Here is a 21,489-nt window from a genome sequence, read left to right as displayed (position 1 = left end):
AACTTCACACGGAATTGCCTTTTTGCTCTCACGATGGCCTTCCCTAGGTCGTACCTGGACTTCTTGTAGGACTCTGGATTGCCAGTCTTGAACGCTACAGATCTAACCTTCAATAGACTGCGAATCTCCTGGTTCATCCGGGGCTTCTGGTTTGGGAAAACTTGGTATGTTCTCGAAAGTACACACTCATCCATGCAGGTCATACAGTAATACAGCATAGAAACAGGCCCTTTGGCCCAACTGGTCCATGCCGACCACAGCATCCTCTCCGCTAGTCCCAGTTGCCTGCGTTCGGCCCATAACCTGCCAAGCCCCTCCCCTCCATGTACCTATCCAAATGCCTCTTAAATGTTGCAATTGTACCTGCCTCGACCACTCCCTCTGGCAGCTCATTCCTGGTACTCACTACCCTTTGTGTAAAGAAGTTACCTCTCAGGTCTCTTTTAAATCTCACCCCTTTTATCTTGTATCTGTGCCCTCTGGTTTTGGACTCCCCAACCCTGGAGAAAAGACTATGACCGTACACCCTATACATACCCCTCATGATTTTATAAACTTCTATGAGGTCACCCCTCATTCTCCTACACGCCAAGGAATAAAGATCCAGCATGGCCAACTTCTCCCTATAATTCAGGCCTTCTAGTCCAGGTCTTGACGAAGTCACTTACAGTCATGGCATATTCATTCAGATCTGAAGATGAAGCCCTGAATCTGGTCCAGTCCACCGATTCAAAGCAGTCCTGTAAACACTCCTCTGCCTCCCTTGACCACACCTTTGCAGTCCTCACCACAATACAACCTTCCTTCAATAAATCCACACTAACTGTTCCTAATTAACCATTTTCTTTTCTAAATGAAGTTTTATCGTCAGTTTTAATTGATTCCAATAATTTACCCACAGCCAATTACAAAGGATTACATAGGCTATACAGACTATTTGAATCAATCTGTTCATTCCGGCATTTGCATTCCACTTGTGACTCCTCCTGTCTTTCCTCCTCTAAATCTAACACTGTCAAAGTCAAACTTATCGTCACATGCACAAGTACATGTATGCACAGGTGCAATGAAGAACTTACTTGCAGTGTAACCCTCTGTCCCTTCTTCATGAGTAGATCCTTAAAGTGTTTCAATAATATTTACTTCAACCACTTCTGCAATAGTGACTTCTGCAATCTCACCACTGTTGGGAGTAAACAAGTCTCTTTTGAATCCTTGGTAATTCTTGGTATTTTTTTGGTGATTTGTTACATTAATAGCCTCCACATGATTTTCCCTCAAGTGGAAACATTCTCTTTACAACCACCTTCATAATTTTAACAATCTCTCAAGAAAAAGACACTGCCTTTACACCCTTTCCTCATATACGTTCGTATAATCTTCCAAATGGATCTTTTCTGCAGCTTCTCCAATGCCTCTACATCTTTTTTTAATAACAAGCTAACCAAAAACTAAATGCAGTACTCTCCAATCTAACCAATGTTCATTGCATGCTTCGCATAACCTTCATTTTTTAAAATATACTAAATAAATAATAAAATAAACCCAACAGCGTGTTCGTTTTTTCATGGTTTTCCTAACCTGTAGCACTATTTTTTCGATGATTTGCATATTTGTACTCCAAGATTCCCTCGTTTCTCACCCATTCATTGAGGTAAGTGATATATCCACTTCCAAAAATGCTAAATCCCCCTTTTATTACGCCTATCCCCTCCGATATTTAACACTCGTCCTCCCTCACCACAGTCATGGCATTAGCCCCCCCCTCCCCTCAGTCATCAATGATATCAGTGGGAAGGAACATTGGGCAATGCCAATAGAGTAGAACTAACTGGATAACTCCACCAAAGAATCACCACATGTACATCAGCATGAACAGTCTCTTCCCAAGCTGTCTTAATCATTGATCCAAAACAACTCCACCGGTCGCCACGTTGAACTGACACGTCAAATTGCGCAACGTGGAGATACTCGCAGCCCCCGGGCAGTTGTATATCACTCGGCCATCTGATTGGGCAGCCGCACTGCCAATCACTCACACTTCCCCCCCCCACCCCCAGGGTGAGGTACTCGCCCCTCCCCCTTCGAGGTCCAACTGACTTCTTCAAAGTTCTCAACCAAACCTCACGACGCGGCCCCGCCTCCAGCCGGAATCTTATTGGACCAACGGGACTTCCCGCTCCTTCTTTTATTGGTGGGAAGAGCGGTCAATCTTAGCATTAACCGCCTCCGAGGTTAATGTGGTGTTAGGGAAAAAACATATCCGTATTTTCTATTAACTCCGTTGATCAGGAGGATGGTGATACCAACTCTTACTTAGATTACTTTGTTTCCCTGTTAATCACTCACATCCACTCAGCTCGGACGTAAGGGTCGGGGTTGGCGTCGCCCGTGTGTTACTGTGGTAACGCTCCCCTTCCCCCCCCCCCCCCCGAGAGGAGCTTGTGGCTCGCGCGCACGAGCTCCATCGCCGTGGTGACACCGGCCAGCGTTCTGTTGCCGTGGTGGCCGGTCGGGCCGGTGTACCCGCTGGCGGTAGCGGCAGGGGTTGCCGGTTGTTGCGTGGCCTCCGCCTCCCCACGGCCTCCGCCATGGGCCACGGACTGAAGTGCGGGGTGGCCATCTCCTTCTGCGCCGTCTTCATGGCTTATTGGTACCGGCAGCAGGTCGACCACGAGCTGGACTCGCGGCTGGAGATGGTGCTGTCGTCGCTGCTGAAAGCCGAAAGGAAAGTGGACCTGCACCAGCGGCCTCGAGTGGCAGTAGGTGAGGAAACGGAGGCGACGGCTTCCGACTGCTAGGTTTTGTGAACGAGGCATCTTGTCAGTATATCGCATCAGCGATTAATTTCTCCAAGACATAGGATTTCTTTAAAAATCCTGCCCTGGTGGCATCTTTAAGCGTTCTCCAGCTGCTGAGTTGTAGTTGCTGTTGAGAAAAACGATACTCAATAGGTCAGGCAGCAACTGTAGAGGGAGCTGAAAGAAAATCTTTTTTTAAAAAAAACAGAAAATATTGCAAGTACTCACTCAGCAGATGTTTGTTATCAGTCCTGTTTTTTATCTTGTGTTGTGCAGCGAAGACAGAATTTGGCAATAGTTCTGAGAAATTTGGAAGAACGTTTACAGATGATATTAAACCAGAGACCCTGAGTGAAAATAGCATTTTCGAAGGCAAAATAACGCAGGTGCTGGAGACACGAAGTAAAACCTGAAACTATTCAGACGGCCAGCACCTGAGAAGAGGAACAGTTAATATTTTGTCTCAGTGATAAAAGAATTGGAGGTAAAACTAGAGCTGTGATGCAGTGAGGGGAGGAGGAAATAAAAGGGAAATAAGGAGACCTAATGTGGATCATCAAGAAGTGTAAATAGCAACAATTATTACTTGTTGAACTCAGTGTTGAATCCAAAAGGCTGTAACACACCTTGTCGGAAGAAGAGGTATTGTTCTTTGAGCTTGCTTCGTTGGAACAGTTTGGGAGGCAGAGATCGAAGTGGGAATAGGACCCAGAATTGATCTGCCATCCCTCTGGATCCTTGGGATCAGGCTTTTGGACTGTAATGAAATGACATGTAGATCAGTAACCCAATTGGATTTAGGCTCCCCTCTTTAGAGCAGACTATCTCAAGAGGAGCAAACAAAATATGCTAACTAAAAAGAAGTTAATTACTGATTCAGCTGGAAATAATGTTTGGGGCCCTGGATTGGGGCCGGGAAGTGATTGCGTGGGAAGATCCTGAAGGAAGGACAAAGGGTCTTGTCTTTCTATATTGTATATTTGGCAGTATATATATAGGCCATATAGAAAAAAGGAACTGGGATTATGACTGCATGTCCTCCTTTAGGACAGAAAATTGCAAAATGTGATTTTCTTTGTACCACGAAGAGGATAAGGAGAGATTTAAGCAGTTCACTCATTAACAAGTTATTAATGGTAGCTGAAAGGGAAATAGGCAGGAAGCTGGAAAATATAAACTTGCATAGCGTGCACTTCCTGCTTAATGCCATGACTACCAGAATTGGTATTGCTCTATGTAAGCTGTAGGCTACATGTGAACCTAGAAAAATAGGAGCAGGAGAAGGCCTTGTAGCCTGCTTTGCCATTCAAGATGGCTGATCTTTCAAATTAAATACCTTGAGTGAGTTTTCTCACCACATTTCTTGACCCTTTTGAAAAATATCCAACTCTTTCTTAAATACATTTAGTTTTATGTGCTTTCTGTGGTAGAGAATTTTACAAGTTCATCACCCCCAAGGAAGAAATTTCTCCTCATGGATTACCTTAATTTGTGACCCCCTAGTCCTGGACTCCCTGTCAATTGGAAATAACCTTATTGCATCTAATCTATCTGAGTCTGTTAGAATTTTGGAGGTTTCTATGAGAACCCTCTCAATCTTCTAAACTGTAGTGAACATGGGTATAGTGACACAATCTCTTTTTATATGTCGGTCCTGATCAATGTGGTGAACCTTCAGTGAACTTTCCTCAAGGCAATAACATCCTTCCCCTAATGAGACCAAAACTGCAGCTAGTACTTGAGGTGTGGTCTCACCAAGGGCATGTACAATTGCAGCATAACATCCCTGCTCCAAAACTCTAATCCTCTTGCTATGAAAGCCAGCATGCCATTTGTCGTCTTAATTGCCTGCTGAACCAACATGCTGCTGTGACCAATCTATTGCCATTCAGGTAACAATTTGCCTTCATGCTTTTGCCACCAGAGTGAATAATCACACACTTTTCTACATTATCATGGATCTTCCCACTCCCGTAACCTGTCCAAATCAACCTGGAGCTTCTGCACATCTTCGAGGCTTCCCTCCCACCCAGCTTTGTGTTGTCTGCAAATATGGAAATGTATTTAATTCCCTCTTCAAAATTATTAATGTATATTGTGAATATATGGGGTTCCAGTACTAATGATTGTGATACCTCATTATTCACAGTCTGCCACTCAGGAAAGACCTGTTTATTCCTACTCTTTGCTTCCTGTCAGCCATCTACTTAAAGTCCAAACTCCCTGAAAGTAGCAACACAAGTGGATAGGATGGTAAAGAAGGTGTACACCATGCTTGTCTTCATTAGTTGGGGTATTGAGCATGAAAGTTGGCAAGTCATGTTGCAGCTGTATAAAACTTTGGTTAGGTCACATTTGCAATAATGTGTGCAGTTCTGGTCCCCACACTATAGAAAAGATGCAGGGACTTTGGAGAAGGTGCAGAAGAGGTTCATCAAGATGTTGCCTGGATTGGAGTGCATTGGCTAAAAGAGAGTGGTCAAATTTGGATTGTTTTCTCTGGAGCATCAGAGGCTGAGGGTTGACCTGAGAGAAGTATAATTGGTAAATTGATTATTTTCACATGTACAGAGGTACAGTGAGAAACATCGTTTTGTATGCCATCCAGATCATTCCAACACATTAGTACATTGAAGTAGCACAAGGGAAAAGCAATAACAGAATGCAGAATAAAGTGTTACATTTGCAGAGAGTGCATTGCAGGCAGACAATAAGGTGCAAGGCCATGACGAGGTAGATTGTGAGGTTAAGAGTCCATCTTGTCGTACAAGGGGACTGTTCAGTAGTCTTATAACTGGGGGATAGAGCCTGGATGTACCTGCTTTCAGGCTTTTGTACCTTCTGCTTGTTTGGGGGGGGGGGGGGAGGAGGAGAAGATAGAATGTCTGGTGTGAGTGGGGTATTTGATTATATTGGCTCCTTTACCGAGGCACAGAAGTGTGGACAGTGTCTATGGAGGAGAGGCTGTTTTTAGTGATGTGCTGAGATAATTATAAAAGGCATAGATCGGGGGGAGAGTTTTTTCCCCCAAGGTGGAAATGTCAAATGCTAGAGGGCATAGGTTTAAGGTGAGGGGGAGGTGGGGGGGGGGGGGAAGCTCACTGGAGATTTGAGGCAAGTTTTCTTTTTACACAGAGTGGTAGTTACCTGGAAGGTGCTGTCATGGAAACTGATAGAAGCAGATTTAAATGCATGAATGAAAAGGCAGAGAATGGAGGGATATGGATCATGTGCAGGCAGATGGGATTAGTTTAATTTGGCATCACGCTCAGCACACACATGGTGGGGCAAAGGGTCTATTCCTATGCTGTACTGTCCAATGTTCTCTATCCATCTCTGCACCTTACCCACAATCCCATATGATGTTAATCTATTATATGATTGTAGCTTTCTGAAAGTCCAAATACGTCACATCCACTGCCAATTATATCCACAAAAAAATTCCACAGGGTTTGTCGAGCATGATTATGCTTTCATGAATCCATATTGACTTCATCTGATCCTGTCACTCTTTTGCAAGTGCTCTGCTGTTGCATCTTTTCTAATGGACTCTGGTATTTTCTCCACCACCAACATCCAGCTAACTGGACAATAATTCCCCGTTTTTCTCTCAACCTTTTTAAAATATTGGGGTTACATTGGTTACTCTCCAGAGCAGGGATGCTAGACTAAGATTATAATATTAACCAAGGATATGGGCATGAGCATTTAGAGGCAGCTCTTAGATTGCTGTGAGAAAAGAGCCATGGAGTGTGGAAGAGCTGATCTCTGGCTTTGGCTGAATTTTCAGAGTTCAGTTTTTGGAACATTGAAGGTGGTGCTTTTTGGAACACTAGAACCGGTCTTGGGAGCATTGTGAATAGTCATATTTTAAGCTTGGTTGAAATTCTGTTTATACTATTGTTTGCCGAACTCTATTTCTCTCTCCATGTGCTGCCTGAATTGCTGAATATTTACAGCATCTGCAGTTTTGTTTTGCTTTTTGATTTCTTCAAACACTGTCTTGGATGGGGGCTACCAATAAATTACTGGATAACATTTTCAAAACAAAATTACAATAATAAAAAAATTGGTGTCTGTATATAAAACTTAATCATTTTGAGGCTATATTCTCCTGTTTGATTTGCTTTATAGCTGTCATCTCTAGGTGCCTTTGTGTTCTGAAAAGCTTCAAACAAATATGGTTGTGTTCCAACAGTCCACCACAGTCAGCACATTTTGGACATATTAACAATGTATATTTGAGTTCTCTAGGTCCAGGTGGAAAATGCTTCACTGCATCTCCATTAAAAAAAATCTCCAGCCAGGCATCAGAAAGCAGTGGGAGTGGATGTAGATCTAGAAGTTGGGGCTGGATGACACAAGTTTGAAGGAAGGTGTTTCAGAGTATTAGAGGGGCCAGACTCTGGAAGTATGGGGGTTGTTTTGGGATTAGTGGAGGGGGACTGTGGGGAAAAATTTAACAACCTGGTAGCCTATGTCTCTTTAAAATTGCTGGATCCCTCTCCTTGCTTTGCTTCAATGCACTTCCAATTGTCTCTATTACTTTTATTTTTCAATATTGATGGTTGATTATATCATAAGCCTATTTGTATCATAAAATGGGCAGCATAATTTCTTGCTGTGGACCAGTAGTGCAGAAGTTTTGTTTTTATCTGAGTATGTTGTGCAAGCTTGCCAATTTTATGCACTTTGATAATTGTATTTAATAAGTTCTGTAAACATACTCTAATGGCCAATTTGTTAAAGTAAATTAGAGAATAGAATCTTAATGAGAAAGATGTACGTTGCACATGAATAGAGTATAAACTCTGGATGTGTGTGTTTTAAAATTACAAGGAAAATGAATGAACAAAGTTTAGATAGATGAAGCTGTGGCAAAAAGGGAGGAAAAAACAAACCCATGTTCCTATGGTACAGATAGACCAAACTTTGGAGTTTAGGAGACTGTAGTATTGTGTAAAAGACAAGTTAAATGGTTTTTGTTAATTTACAAATTACTTGTTTCATCTCATTTAGATTTCATATACTCCTGTCAGGTGTGAAATTGAGAAGGCAGCTAGACCGACTTCAAAAAATGCTGATTGAGTAATGATAATTTAAATTACTGGATTTTAATTAGTTTTTATGTGCGATTAATCCCAAAATACTTGTTCAACTAATTCAGATCATTAATCTGCTTGTTTACTTTATTTCTATTGCATACTGGATATATAAGCTGCCACAATCAACATTTTTATGCTGACTGGCAACATTAGGGCCAGCATCGTTGTAAGTTGAGAATAGAGGTGAAGCGTACAAGCTCAGGTCGTGATAGTTCTCAATAAAATGTATTAGTAGTTTGGTTATTTACAGGGAGAATAATTCTGACCATGAGGTAAAGGAATTTAATTTATCATAGCTTGAACTATTGTCATTAAAAAGAACTGAACCTTTGTAGCTATGTTGGTTTAAAAAGAGTAAATTTCAGTTATATCAATCATCTGAGTTGTAAGCTGTCTATGATGATAGATTGCTACTTCAGCCGGGAAATAATTTGTTTCTTTTTTTGGCATAAGGTAATTTTGAAATAAATATAAAATTGTTAATTCCTCACATTTTTTGTTACTGCAGATTCAGCACTCTGTTAAGCAAAGTAGAAAAGGATGATCTTACTTATTTTGAAGTGGTGGTTATTCATTACTTATCTAGAACTTAAGATATCTCTTAAATCTGCAGTGACCAGACTATTCGCTTTCTCAGTGGCAGCTATCACATACAAAGATTTGACATTTGAAATGTTTCGTGTGAAACTTAATCCAGAGATCACTTGTTTATAATGCAGACACTGATTACTGTAATCAAAGTCCACTGCAATAGAAATGGGTATGTTCAAGAGCTAGAGACTATTAAACTTTCTCTCTCGAGAGGTGCTTGGTAAATGGTATTATGTTTCACATGAAAGGTGGTTTGGGGTTTGTACAAACCGATGATAAGATAAACTTGTGTTTAAATTTTTGCATGTTAAAATATTAATACATTTAACAGATATATAGGATTGTATTTTCATGGAAAGGCAAAGTGATTCTTGCCAGCAGATCATATATCCCCATTTTCAATGATGTAACTCTTGTTCTTCCTGTTATAAACTTGTAAAGCAATAACAGATTTGAGAGTGATGACCTATGTATGATTAGTGCAAGCTCAGGTTGGCTCTAAATTCATCACTTTTTTTCAGATATACTCGGTGCCTGCTGCAGTGACAGCAAATACTTATTCCTTTCTAGAAATATGACTTGCTGCTGACTTTCAGGATATTTGTTATTTGATGCTAGTGATGCACAAGCTCAAACAATTTTTCTTTTGTTTCTACCTCTAATCCTTAAAGGAAATGTTGGAGGTCAAAAGGGAAACCAGCAATTTAATTTTTTTAAACTTGTAGCTTGAAGTTTAGGACTACAGGTGCCCTCGCATTACAGTTGCTTGGGTTATGGAAATTTGACCTTGCAGAATTCACAAATCACTACCCAGAAATTTGAGATGCAGAATAAAATTCGCTCTTGCTGAATTTGTGAGAACTAAATAGTAAATAAATCAACACACAATTTAGTTTGTTTTCAACTCGCATGTCTTGATGCATGTGCAGATGACGTGGCTTCACCTTACAGAAAATTGTGATATGTCCAGTTTTCTAGGGACGCAACCTCCCCATAACGCAGGAGTTACCTGTACAGGTGTGCTTGTTTTTCCTCCAGAGTTACGGCATGGAATTTGCTTTCAGCAGTGAACCAGTAGTGTTCACGGCCTCAGTAGAAGTAAGGTTGCCATAAAGATCTAGTGATGTGTGGCGAGAACTCCATTGTGAGTGTAAAAGATGTCCAGCAGCAATGACATTGAGGAGGTTGCTGATCAATGGTATTGAAGAATTCTCAGGCAGCAAACAGTGTTTTGCTCTTACCAAGAGAGATTTGACCATGCACACAAGTAGAAGATATCATAAACTTGTTTTCAGACAAATGTTTAAAATTCGCATTTGAAATCTTTGAGGCAATTACAATCTGCATAAATAAAATTAATGTCTTATGGACAGGAAGAATGTTAAGCGGTAATTATACCTTTATATTAAGCCATGAGAATGTTGCACTGACCTCCAGCAGCAAGGTGTAACATTTTCAGGATGTGGTACAGTGGGGCTAGTTCATCATAAATTAGATTTCTCTTGATTCCACTGGGTAAGCATGCAAATAACGCAGGAAACTGCCGAATTTCCAGATTACAATTTGTGTGAAAATCCCAAAGTTGTATTAGTTTTACTATGTAATGACAATGAATGTTGAGTGTTTCCACATTATTCATTCTGCAAGATATGGGACACTGTTGGACACAGAATGCTCCTGCTCTCATTGCATCCTCCAGACCCTACCTGCAGGTTAACTGAACGTTGATCTGCTTCAGTACATCTGATTGGCCTCCAAGGTGAATTTTGGATGGTTCTCTTGTCTCTGTCCAATGTTGAGATAATTTGTATGCCAACTGTTTTGTACTTGTATGTATATATTTATTCTGGAACCTAAAGGCATAAAATTGTTAAGGGAAGCAGCCGTTAACAGTAGAGCGCAGACTTGGGAGGAAGTAGTGAGCAGAGAAGGAGAATTTTAGAAGGGTAGTTTCAAAGAAAAAAGCAAGCTGGAAGAATGAAATGTATAGACAAAAAGCCAGAAAGAAAACTGAAGATTTGAATAATAAAAAGAATGTAACAAAAACAAACCTTGATCAGTAAACTGCTAAGAGACGCACAGAAATTTAAGTCTGCAAATACACGATCTATGTACCACCATGCAGCTACTTAACAACACGAGAATATTTTTTAATCTAACATTTGGAGCTATTTATAGATGTAAATTAAGTATTTGTTCTGTTAATGATCAAAATCTTCCTGATATTTCTTCACATAAAGGATATTTTGGTTCTGTACTGAAATTTAATTGTATATGATATTAATGATGAAACACTGTATGTAAGCTCGTAAATGAGGAAGGCTCTTTGGTCCATTGATAGACCAATAATTTCAAAGCAAATTTGTAGCTTTGATTGCACAGTTAGATGTATATTAACCAAATACTTTTTCAAAAAAAACAAGGTGTCCTGATCATAGAACAGTACAGCACAATACAGGCCCTTCAGCCCACAATGTCGTGCCGACCTTTAAACCTCACCTAAGACTATCTAACTCCTTCCTCCCACATATCCCTCTATTTTAAATTCCTCCACATGCTTATCTAGCAATCTTGAATTTGACCAATGTACCTGCCTCCACCACTGCCCCGGGTAGCGCATTCCATGCTCCAACCACTCTCTGGGTAAAAAACCTCCGTCTGATATCTCCCTTGAACTTCCCATCCATTACTTTAAAGCCATGCCCTCTTGTATTGAGCATTGGTGCCATGGGAAAGAGGCGCTGGCTGTCTATCTATTCCTCTGAATATTTTGTATACCTCTATCATGTCTCCTCTCATCGTCCTTCTCTCCAAAGAATAAAGTCCTAGTTCCCTTAGTCTCTCCTCATAATGCATACTCTCTAAACCAGGCAGCATCCTGGTAAATCTCCACTGCACCCTATCCAACGCTTCCACGTGGTATTGGTATTGGTTTATTATTGTCACTTGTACCGAGGTACAGTGAAAAGCTTACCTTACAAACCAATCATACAGGTCAATTCACTACACAGTGCAGTTACATTGAGTTAGTACAGAGTGCATTGATGTAGTACAGGTAAAAACAATAACAGTACAGAGTAAAGTGTCACAGCTACAGAGAAAGTGCAGTGCAATAAGGTGCAAGGTCACAACAAGGTAGATCGTGAGGTCATAGTCCATCTTATTGTATAAGGGAACTGTTCAATAGTCTTATCACAGTGGGGTAGAAGCTGTCCTTAAGTCTGGCGGTGCGTCCCTTCAGGCTCCTGTATCTTCTACCTGATGGAAGAGGAGAGAAGAGAGAATGTCTTGGGTGGGTGGGGTCTTTGATTATGCTGGCTGCTACACCAAGGCAGTGAGAGGTAAAGACAGAGTCCAAGGAGGGGAGGCTGGTGTCCGTAATGCACTGGGCTGTGTCCACAACTCTCTGCAGTTTCTTGTGGTCCTGGGCAGAGCAGTTGCTGTACCAAGCCGTGATACATCCAGATAGGATGCTTTCTTTGCTACATCGGTAAAAGTTGGTGAGAGTCAAAGGGGACAAACCAAATTTCTTTAGCCTCCTGAGGAAGTAGAGGTGCTGGTGAGCTTTCTCGGCCTTGGCTTCTACATGATTTGAGCAGGACAGGCTGTTGGTGATGTTCACTCCTCGGAACTTGAAGCTCTCAACCCTCTTGACCTCAGCACCATTGATGTAGACAGGTGCATGTACACCGCCCCCTTTCCTGAAGTCAATGACCAGCTCTTTTGTTTTGTTGACATTGAGGGCAAGGTTGTCGTCATGACACTTCCAATAAGCTCTCTGTCTCCTTCCTGTACTCTGCCTCATTGCTGTTTGAGATATGGCCTACAACGGTGGTATCATCTGCAAACTTGTAGATGGAGCTAGAGCAGAATCTGGTCACACAGTCATGAGTGTATAGGGAGTAGAGTAGAGGGCTGAGGTCGCAGCCTTGTGGGGCACCAGTGTTGAGAATAATCATGCCGAAGGTATTGCTGCCTATCCTCACTGATTGCGGTCTGTTTGTTATAAAGTCAAGGGTCCGGTTACAGAGGGAGGTTTTGAGTCCTAGGTCTCTGAGTTTGGTGACAAGCTTACTTGGGATTATAGTATTGAAGGCAGAGCTGTAGTCAATAAACAATAGTCTAACGTAGGTGTCTTTACCAGAACTGGACACAGTACTTCAAGTGTGGTCTAACCAGAGTTTTGTAGAGCTGCATCATTAACTCTTGGCTCTTAAACTCGATCCCACGACTTATGAATGCTAACATCCCATAAACATTATTAACTACCCTATCCACCTGTGAGGCAACTTTCAGGGATCTGTGGATATGAACCCCCAGATCCCTCTGCTCCTCCACACTACCCAGAATCATGCCATTAACTTTGTACTCTGCCTTGGAGTTTGTCCTTCCAAAGTGTGCTACCTCATACTTCTCCGGATTGAACTCCATCTGCCACTTCTCAGCCCAGCTCTGCATCTTATCAATGTCCCTCTGCAATCTTCGACAGTCCTCCACACTATCCACAACACCACCAACCTTTGTCTGCAAACTTGCCAACCCACCCTTCTACCCCCCTCATCCAAGTCATTAATAAAACTCACGAAAAGTAGAGCTCCTAGAACCGATGCTTGTGGGACACCGCTAGTCACAGCCCTCCAATCTGAATGCACTCCCTCCACCACAACCCTCTGCTTTCTACAGGCAAGCCAATTCTGAATCCACACGGCCAAGCTTCCCTGGATCCCATGCCTTCTGACCTTCTGAAGAAGCCTACCATGTGGAACCTTGTCAAATGTCTTACTAAAATCCATGTAGACCACATCTACTACACTACCCTCCTCAATCTTCCTGGTCACCTCAAAGAACCCTATCAGGCCTGTGAGACATGATCTGCCCTTCACAAAGCCATGCTGCCTGTCCCTGATCAGACCATGATTCTCTAAATGCCCATAGATCCTATCTCTAAGAATCCTTTCCAACAGCTTGCCCACCACAGACGTAAGGCTCACTGGTCTATAATTCCCTGGATTATCCTTACTTCCTTTTTTGAATAAGGGGACAACATTTGCCACCCTCCAATCCTCTGGTACCATTCCCATGGACAAAGAGGACTCAAAGATCCTAGCCAATGGTTCAGCAATCTCCTCCCTCACCTTGCGAAGCAGCCTGGGGAATATTCCGTCAGGCCTGGGGACTTATCTGTCCTAATATTTTCTAACAGCCCCAACACACCCTCCCTCTTGATATCTACATGCTCCAGAACATTAACCTTACCAGCACTGTCCTTGGTGTCATCAAGGCCCCTCTCCTTGGTGAATACTGAAGAGAAGTATTCATTGAGGACCTCACCCACTTCCACAGCTTCCGGGCACATCTTCCCACCTTTGTCTCTAATCTGTCCTGCCTTTACTCTCATCATCCTTCTGCTCTTCACGAGTGAAAAAAGCTTTGGGATTTTCCTTAACCCTACTCACCAAGGCCTTTTCATGTCCCTATCTTGCTCTCCTCAGTCCCTTCTTAAATTCCTCCCTCAAGCTTATGTCCCAAAGAACTTTCAAAAATGAGTCTGAGATTTCCCTGAATACCTGAGCAATATTATCTGATTGATATGACATAGGCGTGCACAAGTTAGCTGCTGCATTTGCTAAATGTTAATAATTATCTGTTTCTCTTATGGTCTTGATGTAGGGTTCGGAGGTTGTCTTGACATTGTTGCAGATGGAATCGCTCTCTTAAAAAAAGCTGGCATCAAACCAAGCAAGAATCCAGTGCACCATAATTACATCACATCAGAAGAACAATTGGCAGAAAGCTTTGCATACTTTTTTCCTCCTGGAGCTGCATCAGAGTAAGAAATGGCATGAATGAGAAACTAAACTGGAGATGCATCTGGTAGTTGTAGCAAAAATACACTTTCATTCTTTGGTGATGGTGAAAGCCTCAATGGAGTTGAAGAATGGAGTAATACAATTTCAAAGACCACAATAATGGTTTCATTAAAGTTATGAGTTTTATTAGGATGAAAGTGGCCATATGTAAAAAAAAAACAATAATAATTTAAGTTTATAATTTTTTAAAGCATTGTGCTGTGTTTTATGATTGCCAGTAATTTATATGACATTGTCCAAGATGATGACAGAACTTATTTTAAGTGTCTTGTATTTGATAAATCTACAGTTAGCATTCAGACTTGGGCTCTTAATTGCTTTATTTACTGAACCCAAATAATATTCAGAGAGATTATTGTAGTTGCAGTAAAACAAACTACTCAGCAAACAGTAGGAAAAAGCCAGCACGTTCTTTTAATTTTATTTTATCTTGATTTTATTTTATGCTTATGATACAGAAGGAAGCCTTTTGGCCCATCAGTTCCCTCCCAGCTACCAGTGAAATAATGCTGTGCGTCCCATTTGCCTTTTTATTTCACTGTACCTTAAATGCTCATCAAGCCCTCCCTTGGATTTATTTTGACGTTATCCTACACGAAGGGATAATTTATAGTCATCATTTAACCTACTCGCATTTTTTTAAATACGAGAGGAAACCAGAGAACCTAGGGAGGATGTACAAACTCTGCACAGATCCGGTTAGGATCGAATCCAGATCCCTGGAGCTGTGAGGCAGCAGCACTAACTGCTGCACCACCATGCTAATTGTTTAGTTGCTTACTATTAATGCATGTGCTATATTTTTATCTTAAAAAGATTTTGTGAATATTTTCGTGTGTGGCATCACAGATAGGTATACAAGCCCTCACATTTTTTCCCTTCTTAAGGTTTTATAAGTCTGTTTATACCATATACTGTATACTTTTGTTCTAGCTGTGATCTGCACATTACCTGGCAAATGAACCTGAATCTTTCCTGGTTATGTGTGGATCACCTTTATACAAAGAGATGCATATTCCTGATATAACATGGTGTTTCCTAGTTTAAGTTATTGAATTTTTTTTACATATTGCAAAATAAGGCACAGGAACGAGAAAATACTCTCCATTCCAAATTAGTGGTGCTGAAAACTGTTACTGTTGAGTTTTATCTTTTCCTTTGTGGCTCAATGTTTGTGAGCAAGACTTACTGCTTTTGAAACTGGTGTTATGTAAGTGCATGGAAGGGGTTCTGAAGACTTTTGCTGAAATTATATGATATCAGATTTTTATTACAAAGAAAATGACAAATTTGGGTGCCTTTCAATTGAAAGAAGAAAAATAGCAGAAGATCAAGTTGAACTATTTAAAATTATGAAGCTTTTTATAATGGAAACAAAATTTGGTTTGTTTATTAAATTACTAAATAGAAGAAATTAAAAATCATTGAATAATAGAGACCAATTAAACAAAACATTAGAATATGACATAACTTGGCAGAAACAGTATAGAAGAAAAGCAATTTTATTGGCTTATATTTATCTTCTTCCTACATTATTTGAAAGAGCAAAATTTAAGGTATGGGAATAGGCTGGGGAGCATGATTTTTGGTTAGCTACTTGAGAGGCGGCATGGATACTATGGGCTGAAGTCTATCTTTGTGGTCAGTTTGAAATAGTATAACCCCGTTCAAAAATAATTGTTAATGATAGAATCTTTGTTATTTCCAGGCGCTTTATTTCCAATGATACACTGTTTCGTAAACTAGTAAAAGCCACCCAAGGTCTCCCCCGAGTACGATGGTCGTTAGGTGGAAATGCACCAGTCATGGCAAATCGTCTCGCAAAGGAAGGCTGTGAAGTGCTTATGGGGAGTCGTCTGACGTCTGACCTTATTGCGGTCCTTCAAGAGCACATAACTGGTTTGTGCCAATAAACTCGTATTTGGGTGGTTCATTTACATAACGTAAGAAAAGGAATTTTACATAAACAGTTTGAACCTGTAGAGCACCTTCACTTAACGTTATGTCCCAAATTATTTCTAATTTGCATTCAAGGAAAATGTCATGACCTAGGAGTTGAGAAATTAGATGGATAATGGAAAGCTGGATTGACACGCTCGGTTTTGAAACTTTTAAAGATGGCCATAGTTGGGGATGCTTGGAGAAGTTCCAGAAGATAGGACCAAGATGTTAACATTTTGTATCATCAGTGGTGTGGTTTTGCAGGAGTTGGAGGAACAGTTTAGAGGGGGCGACGAGGTTGAAGGAGTTTTTACAGAAAGAGCCTGTACACGTGGATTACAGTTTTAAAGCTAAATGAATCAGTGGTAGGGATCCGGATGAAAAGAGGAATGAGTTTAGTGTGGGTCAAAAGTTGAGCTGTAGTGCTCTGGATGAGTTATAATCCAGATGCGCGGTCAAGAGGGCAGATGTTGAAGTAGTTTATTTTGGAAGTAAAGACAGGCCGGGATTGAGAGTTTATTATACTGGTTAAACCCTTCCTTTTATTCAGGGTATACAAGTTTTATGTGCAAAAATGTACTAAAACAACAAAGTTAGGATTTGCAACAAGTTGTGAATCCTTAATGTTTTAATTCATAGTAACTGAATAGATCATCTAAGTGGTCTTGGAATAGTTTCAATTTAAAATACTGATCTTCCATTGAGATTCTGTACTGCCTGTCATTTTCTATTTGGAGAAATGTTAGATTTGGATAATAACAGAAAAACTACAGTGGCTGCACACTTGTTTTTACTGTAACCAAAACTGACCAGTTTCCATTTTGTCACCTAACTTGCTTTGGGGGGAGGAGGGGTGAGACACTTTTTAGCATAACTCGTATTGAATTTTTAACATAAGACCTTGGCTTTTCTTTTTATTAGCTTTGCTTGCAGTCTACACCATTCTTCTGTTGATGAAGTACTGTCACTCAGTGATTTGTTCTGAGATTGAGATCATGAATGTCTTGCACCACTAAATTTCAGATGCTTATTAGTGGTTGGTAGTCTCATGCTTTTTACTACATTTCCCCCTTTGTTTTATGTACTCGTATTACATTTGGTGCCTTGTATGATAAATCAGTCCCATAATTCCTCCAGCTCTTATGTGGAGTACATTGGAACTCTGATGCAGAAGGTTAATTTAGTTGTGCAGCTACTTCAAGCCTGCAGTTCTAAGAATTATTCCAGTGTTATGCTGTTAATAAGATTGCTCTTGGAAAAATTAGAAACTGGAATTCAGAAAATTTGCAATGCCTTTGACCAGTGCTCACATCTGTTTTTGTATGGTTAAACTGCTGACAATAGATGAAACTGCAAAATCTTGGGTAGAACTGGCATAAGTCCTCTATTGATGTTCTAGTGTTCTTTCTGAATAACATTTTCAATGCCAGACTTCAAATATGTTTTTTATCCCTTCTAGTTACAAGCAAGCCAGTAGATGAAACTGACATTCATCTCATCCTGGAATATTCAGCTGGTTCCAAATGGGGACAATTGGTGTCAAGAAGAGCAAACAGGTTTGTGGCACATTGATAGTTAATTGATATGACAATTGACTAAATGATTACTTGACTACAATACAATAGTTGGGTAGAGTAAATACTGGTAATCCATATATTGTTTACAAACCAATGCTTACAAAGTAAAGCAGAATGTGTCTGAAAATGTCTGCATATATTTTTATATAAGAAAATCTTAGTTTTCATTGTAAGTACCTACTCTTTCCCCTGTGATTTTGCAATATTTCTTTATAATCTGATACTTCTGCGGATTATTGCTTTTAATTTACTTTCAGGACCTAGGTGTTGCTCACCACACCAGCATTTATTGCCTGTATCTAATTGCCCTCGAGAAGGTGGTGACCCACTATGAATTGCTGTTGCCCTTCTGGTGAAGGACTCCCGAAGAGCTGTTGGGCAGATAGAACCAGAAGTTGGGAGTCTATGACAAAGAAGGATCGGCTTGTATTTCTAAGTCAGGATAGTGTGCAAGTTGGAGGAGAATCTGTGTCTTCCACTCGTCCTTCTCAGTGGTAGGGATTGGTTAAGTACGGTTGATGTAGTCTACGTGGACTTCAGTAATGGCTTTAACATAGTCCAATGAACATAGTCCAATGTGGGAGACTGGTCTAAAAGGTAAGAGTCTATGGGGTCCAAGCAGTGTGTCAAATCGGATCTGAAATTGACAGTGAGAGGGTGATAGTTTAGTGTTGCTTTTGTGATTAGAAGCATGTAACCAGTGATGTACCACAGGGATCCTTGCTGTTTGGCATTTGCATTAATGATCTGGATGTGAATGCAGGAGTAAGTTCGCAAGTGATATGAAAATTGATGGTGAGGAATGTTGTCTTTGGCTAGAGAATGATATTGATGAGTTTGTAAGGTGGGAGATAAATAGCAGATGAAATTTCATCCTGAAAAATGTGAGGCAATGCATTTTACGAGGACTAATAAGGTTACAAAATACATAATGAATGGTAGGACCCTAGGGAGTCCTGTGAAACAGAGTGCTCTTGGTGTCCAAGGATGCCCTGGAGAGGATGCATATAGGGCATTCACCAGGCTGGATTGAAGCATTATGATTATAAGGAGAGACCTGGTAGGCTGGGATTGTTTTCCCTGGGGCAGAGGAAGCTGAGGGAGAGAATTGATTGAGGTATGCAAGATTATGTGAGGTATATTCAGAATAGATAAGGCAGAAGTGTTTCACCCAGAAAGTGCTTTAAGTCTGGAATGCACTGCCTGAGGTTTAAGAAGTATTTAGATGAGCACTTGAAACACTGTGGCAACGAAGACTACAGATTGAGTGCTGAAAAAATGAGATTAATATAGATGGGTCCTTGATGGCCAGAATGGACACAGTGGGCTGAAGATCCTGGTTTCATGCTGAACTACTCTTTGACTAAGTCATGGTTTTGAGAGGTAATGTTGGAGTAGCATGAGCTAACAACTGCAGTGCATTTTGAAGAAGGTGAATACTGTGGCCTTGTATGCCAAGGGCTCACCACCACTTTTTCCAAGGGCAGATAGGATGGGCAATAAATGCTGGCCTTGCCAATGGCGCCCACATTCTGAAAAGTGGGTTGCCGATAGAACAGTTCAAATGCACAATCATGTGTATTTTTGTATGGAGCATGTTTGAATTTGCACATAGACCAAGTAATAGTTATACTCATATATGGTAACTGTTTGTGTTGCAGTAGTTCCACATTTTCCTCCCATTGCAAATGTGAGGTGTGTTAATTTTGCATGATGTGGTGAGTTGGCAGCTTTGACTGTTAAAAGTCCACTGCTTGATTTCATAGGTTCATAGTCCATAGCGACACATCCAATCCCATTTTGGAGTCACTGGAGGACTTTCAGACTCAGCTTAAACAGTTCAATCCATCTCTTCTGATAGTTAGTGGACTTCAAATGATGGACAATTTTCCATTTAGACCAGGTGAGTGTAAAATAATTTCCATAATGGGTAGTGGTTCAATAGTATCTTGACTAATCGTTCAGAGTTTGTTGGGATGCATATCTGAAAAAATAGTTTGATTTTTACTCTTAAAATTTACATGACTGCTATATTTTTAATATTCACATCAAATGTACACTTCACTGGGAAACAGTGTCTTCTATAACTTTTGTTATAGTTTTAAAATATTTTACTCTTCATAATTCCATTTATAGAGATTAAGTTATTAAATAGCTGTAATATTTATTCTTCCAGGACTTTCTTAGTCAAAGTTTTCCTCAACAATTCTACATGTGAATACCATTCCAAGTTTATTTTTAATAGATGGTGTTTTAAATTAGTTGAAATCAATATGGTGGTGGTGTCATTTATTCCCCCATATTAGTATTGGCGTATAGAGATCAATGGGAAATGATCCTTAGATTTGTCTTCTGGTATCAGCAATGCTGTTACCTAAATTTTTAATTTAGAAAATATATATATATTACCAATTGCTTGCACTTGTGTCTTATTTATTGATGTATGATAGATTAACAGTATTATGGTTCATTTACACCTGTTCACTTTAGTATTTGTTTTTGCACAACAATGTCCTTCATGCCCTTAACAGAAAGGTCACTTAAATTTTGAATTTCTTTTGCTACTCCAAGTGATTAATTTGTATTTGCTCAGAAAAAGGAAACTGGAGTGAAGGAGGAGGGAATGGAGGGAAATGATCCAGAAACACTCTGGCTCCAATTAAAAGCTTGCTTATCATAAAACGATAGGTTTGAACTGAAGCTGTTGTAAATTATAGCAGAGCGTTTGTAATGACTTTTGTTAGTCAAGAACTCATTGTTAGTCGAGAACTAATTGCAGTGAGTTTTTCTCCCAAATTTCTTGCACCTATCACATAGATGAAGATTCTAATCCAGATCCCTCTGTATAATATGCTCAAATCTCTAATTCTTGATGGAATGCTCCAGTAACAATGGTTATTTTCATGATTTGGTATATGAAAAGATTCAGCTTTGGAATTGGCTCTATTACTTTCAGGAAATGACAAAATCTCCTCTGGACTGTAGAACTGTAGCACAAACATTGGAGTTAGATGCTTACTGCCTTGGAGTATAGTCAATATGTCACAGTATTTTGTATTCCTCAGTTTTTGCTTCTGTGCCATTTGACTCAGTGTGACTACTTTGTTCTCATTCAAATTCAAATTCAGGAATACATTATCTGGAGTCAGAAATTGAAATGGCCCCATGGTCATTTTTCTGTGGACTCTTCTTCCCAAAATACTGCTGATGTGGTTATACTGGAAGATGTGCAACATTGATTTGGTGCCTGCAGTTGGCTTCCATATCTTCTTGCAATAGGCAAGCAGCTTTTTTCTCCTTGGTCACATGAAGGAAATCTGGTTAGAAGCTTGGGAGGAGAGGGGTTATTGCTTTCAAAACAGCAATTTTTTTTTGTCCATGTGCAAAGATGCAAGATGCAAAGAATTGAATTTCTTTTTAAAAAAAGGTAACTGCTAGCTCTGAAAGATGACACTTACAGCACATTTAAACTAATACATTTAAAATTATTTACTAAGTGTGAAGGATTTGTAATGCACTATTCAGAATTTAAATTGATTTCAAAATTTGTCATTTTTAATGTAAAATTGGACAGTGTTGGTAAGGGTAATGTTCTAGAGCATCT

General features: G+C 40.1%; 1 protein-coding gene across 1 annotated transcript in view; it reads left to right on the top strand.

The window, feature by feature from the left end:
• The first annotated feature begins 2,258 nt into the window (after window positions 1-2,258).
• Window positions 2,259-21,489, top strand: part of adpgk2 (ADP-dependent glucokinase 2) — a 28,116-nt gene continuing 8,885 nt past the window's right edge. The window contains exons 1-5 of the mRNA XM_052011324.1: window positions 2,259-2,766; window positions 14,168-14,327; window positions 16,076-16,266; window positions 17,768-17,864; window positions 19,652-19,788. Coding sequence (XP_051867284.1) covers window positions 2,592-2,766; window positions 14,168-14,327; window positions 16,076-16,266; window positions 17,768-17,864; window positions 19,652-19,788 — 760 coding nt within the window. The 5' untranslated portion in view covers window positions 2,259-2,591. The remainder of the gene's footprint in view (window positions 2,767-14,167; window positions 14,328-16,075; window positions 16,267-17,767; window positions 17,865-19,651; window positions 19,789-21,489) is intronic.

The sequence above is a fragment of the Pristis pectinata genome, chromosome 3 (assembly GCF_009764475.1).
Source record: "Pristis pectinata isolate sPriPec2 chromosome 3, sPriPec2.1.pri, whole genome shotgun sequence".
Classification (NCBI taxonomy): domain Eukaryota; kingdom Metazoa; phylum Chordata; class Chondrichthyes; order Rhinopristiformes; family Pristidae; genus Pristis; species Pristis pectinata.
Note: the sequence above shows the minus strand (reverse complement) of the source record. Positions and strands in the feature narration are given on the sequence as shown.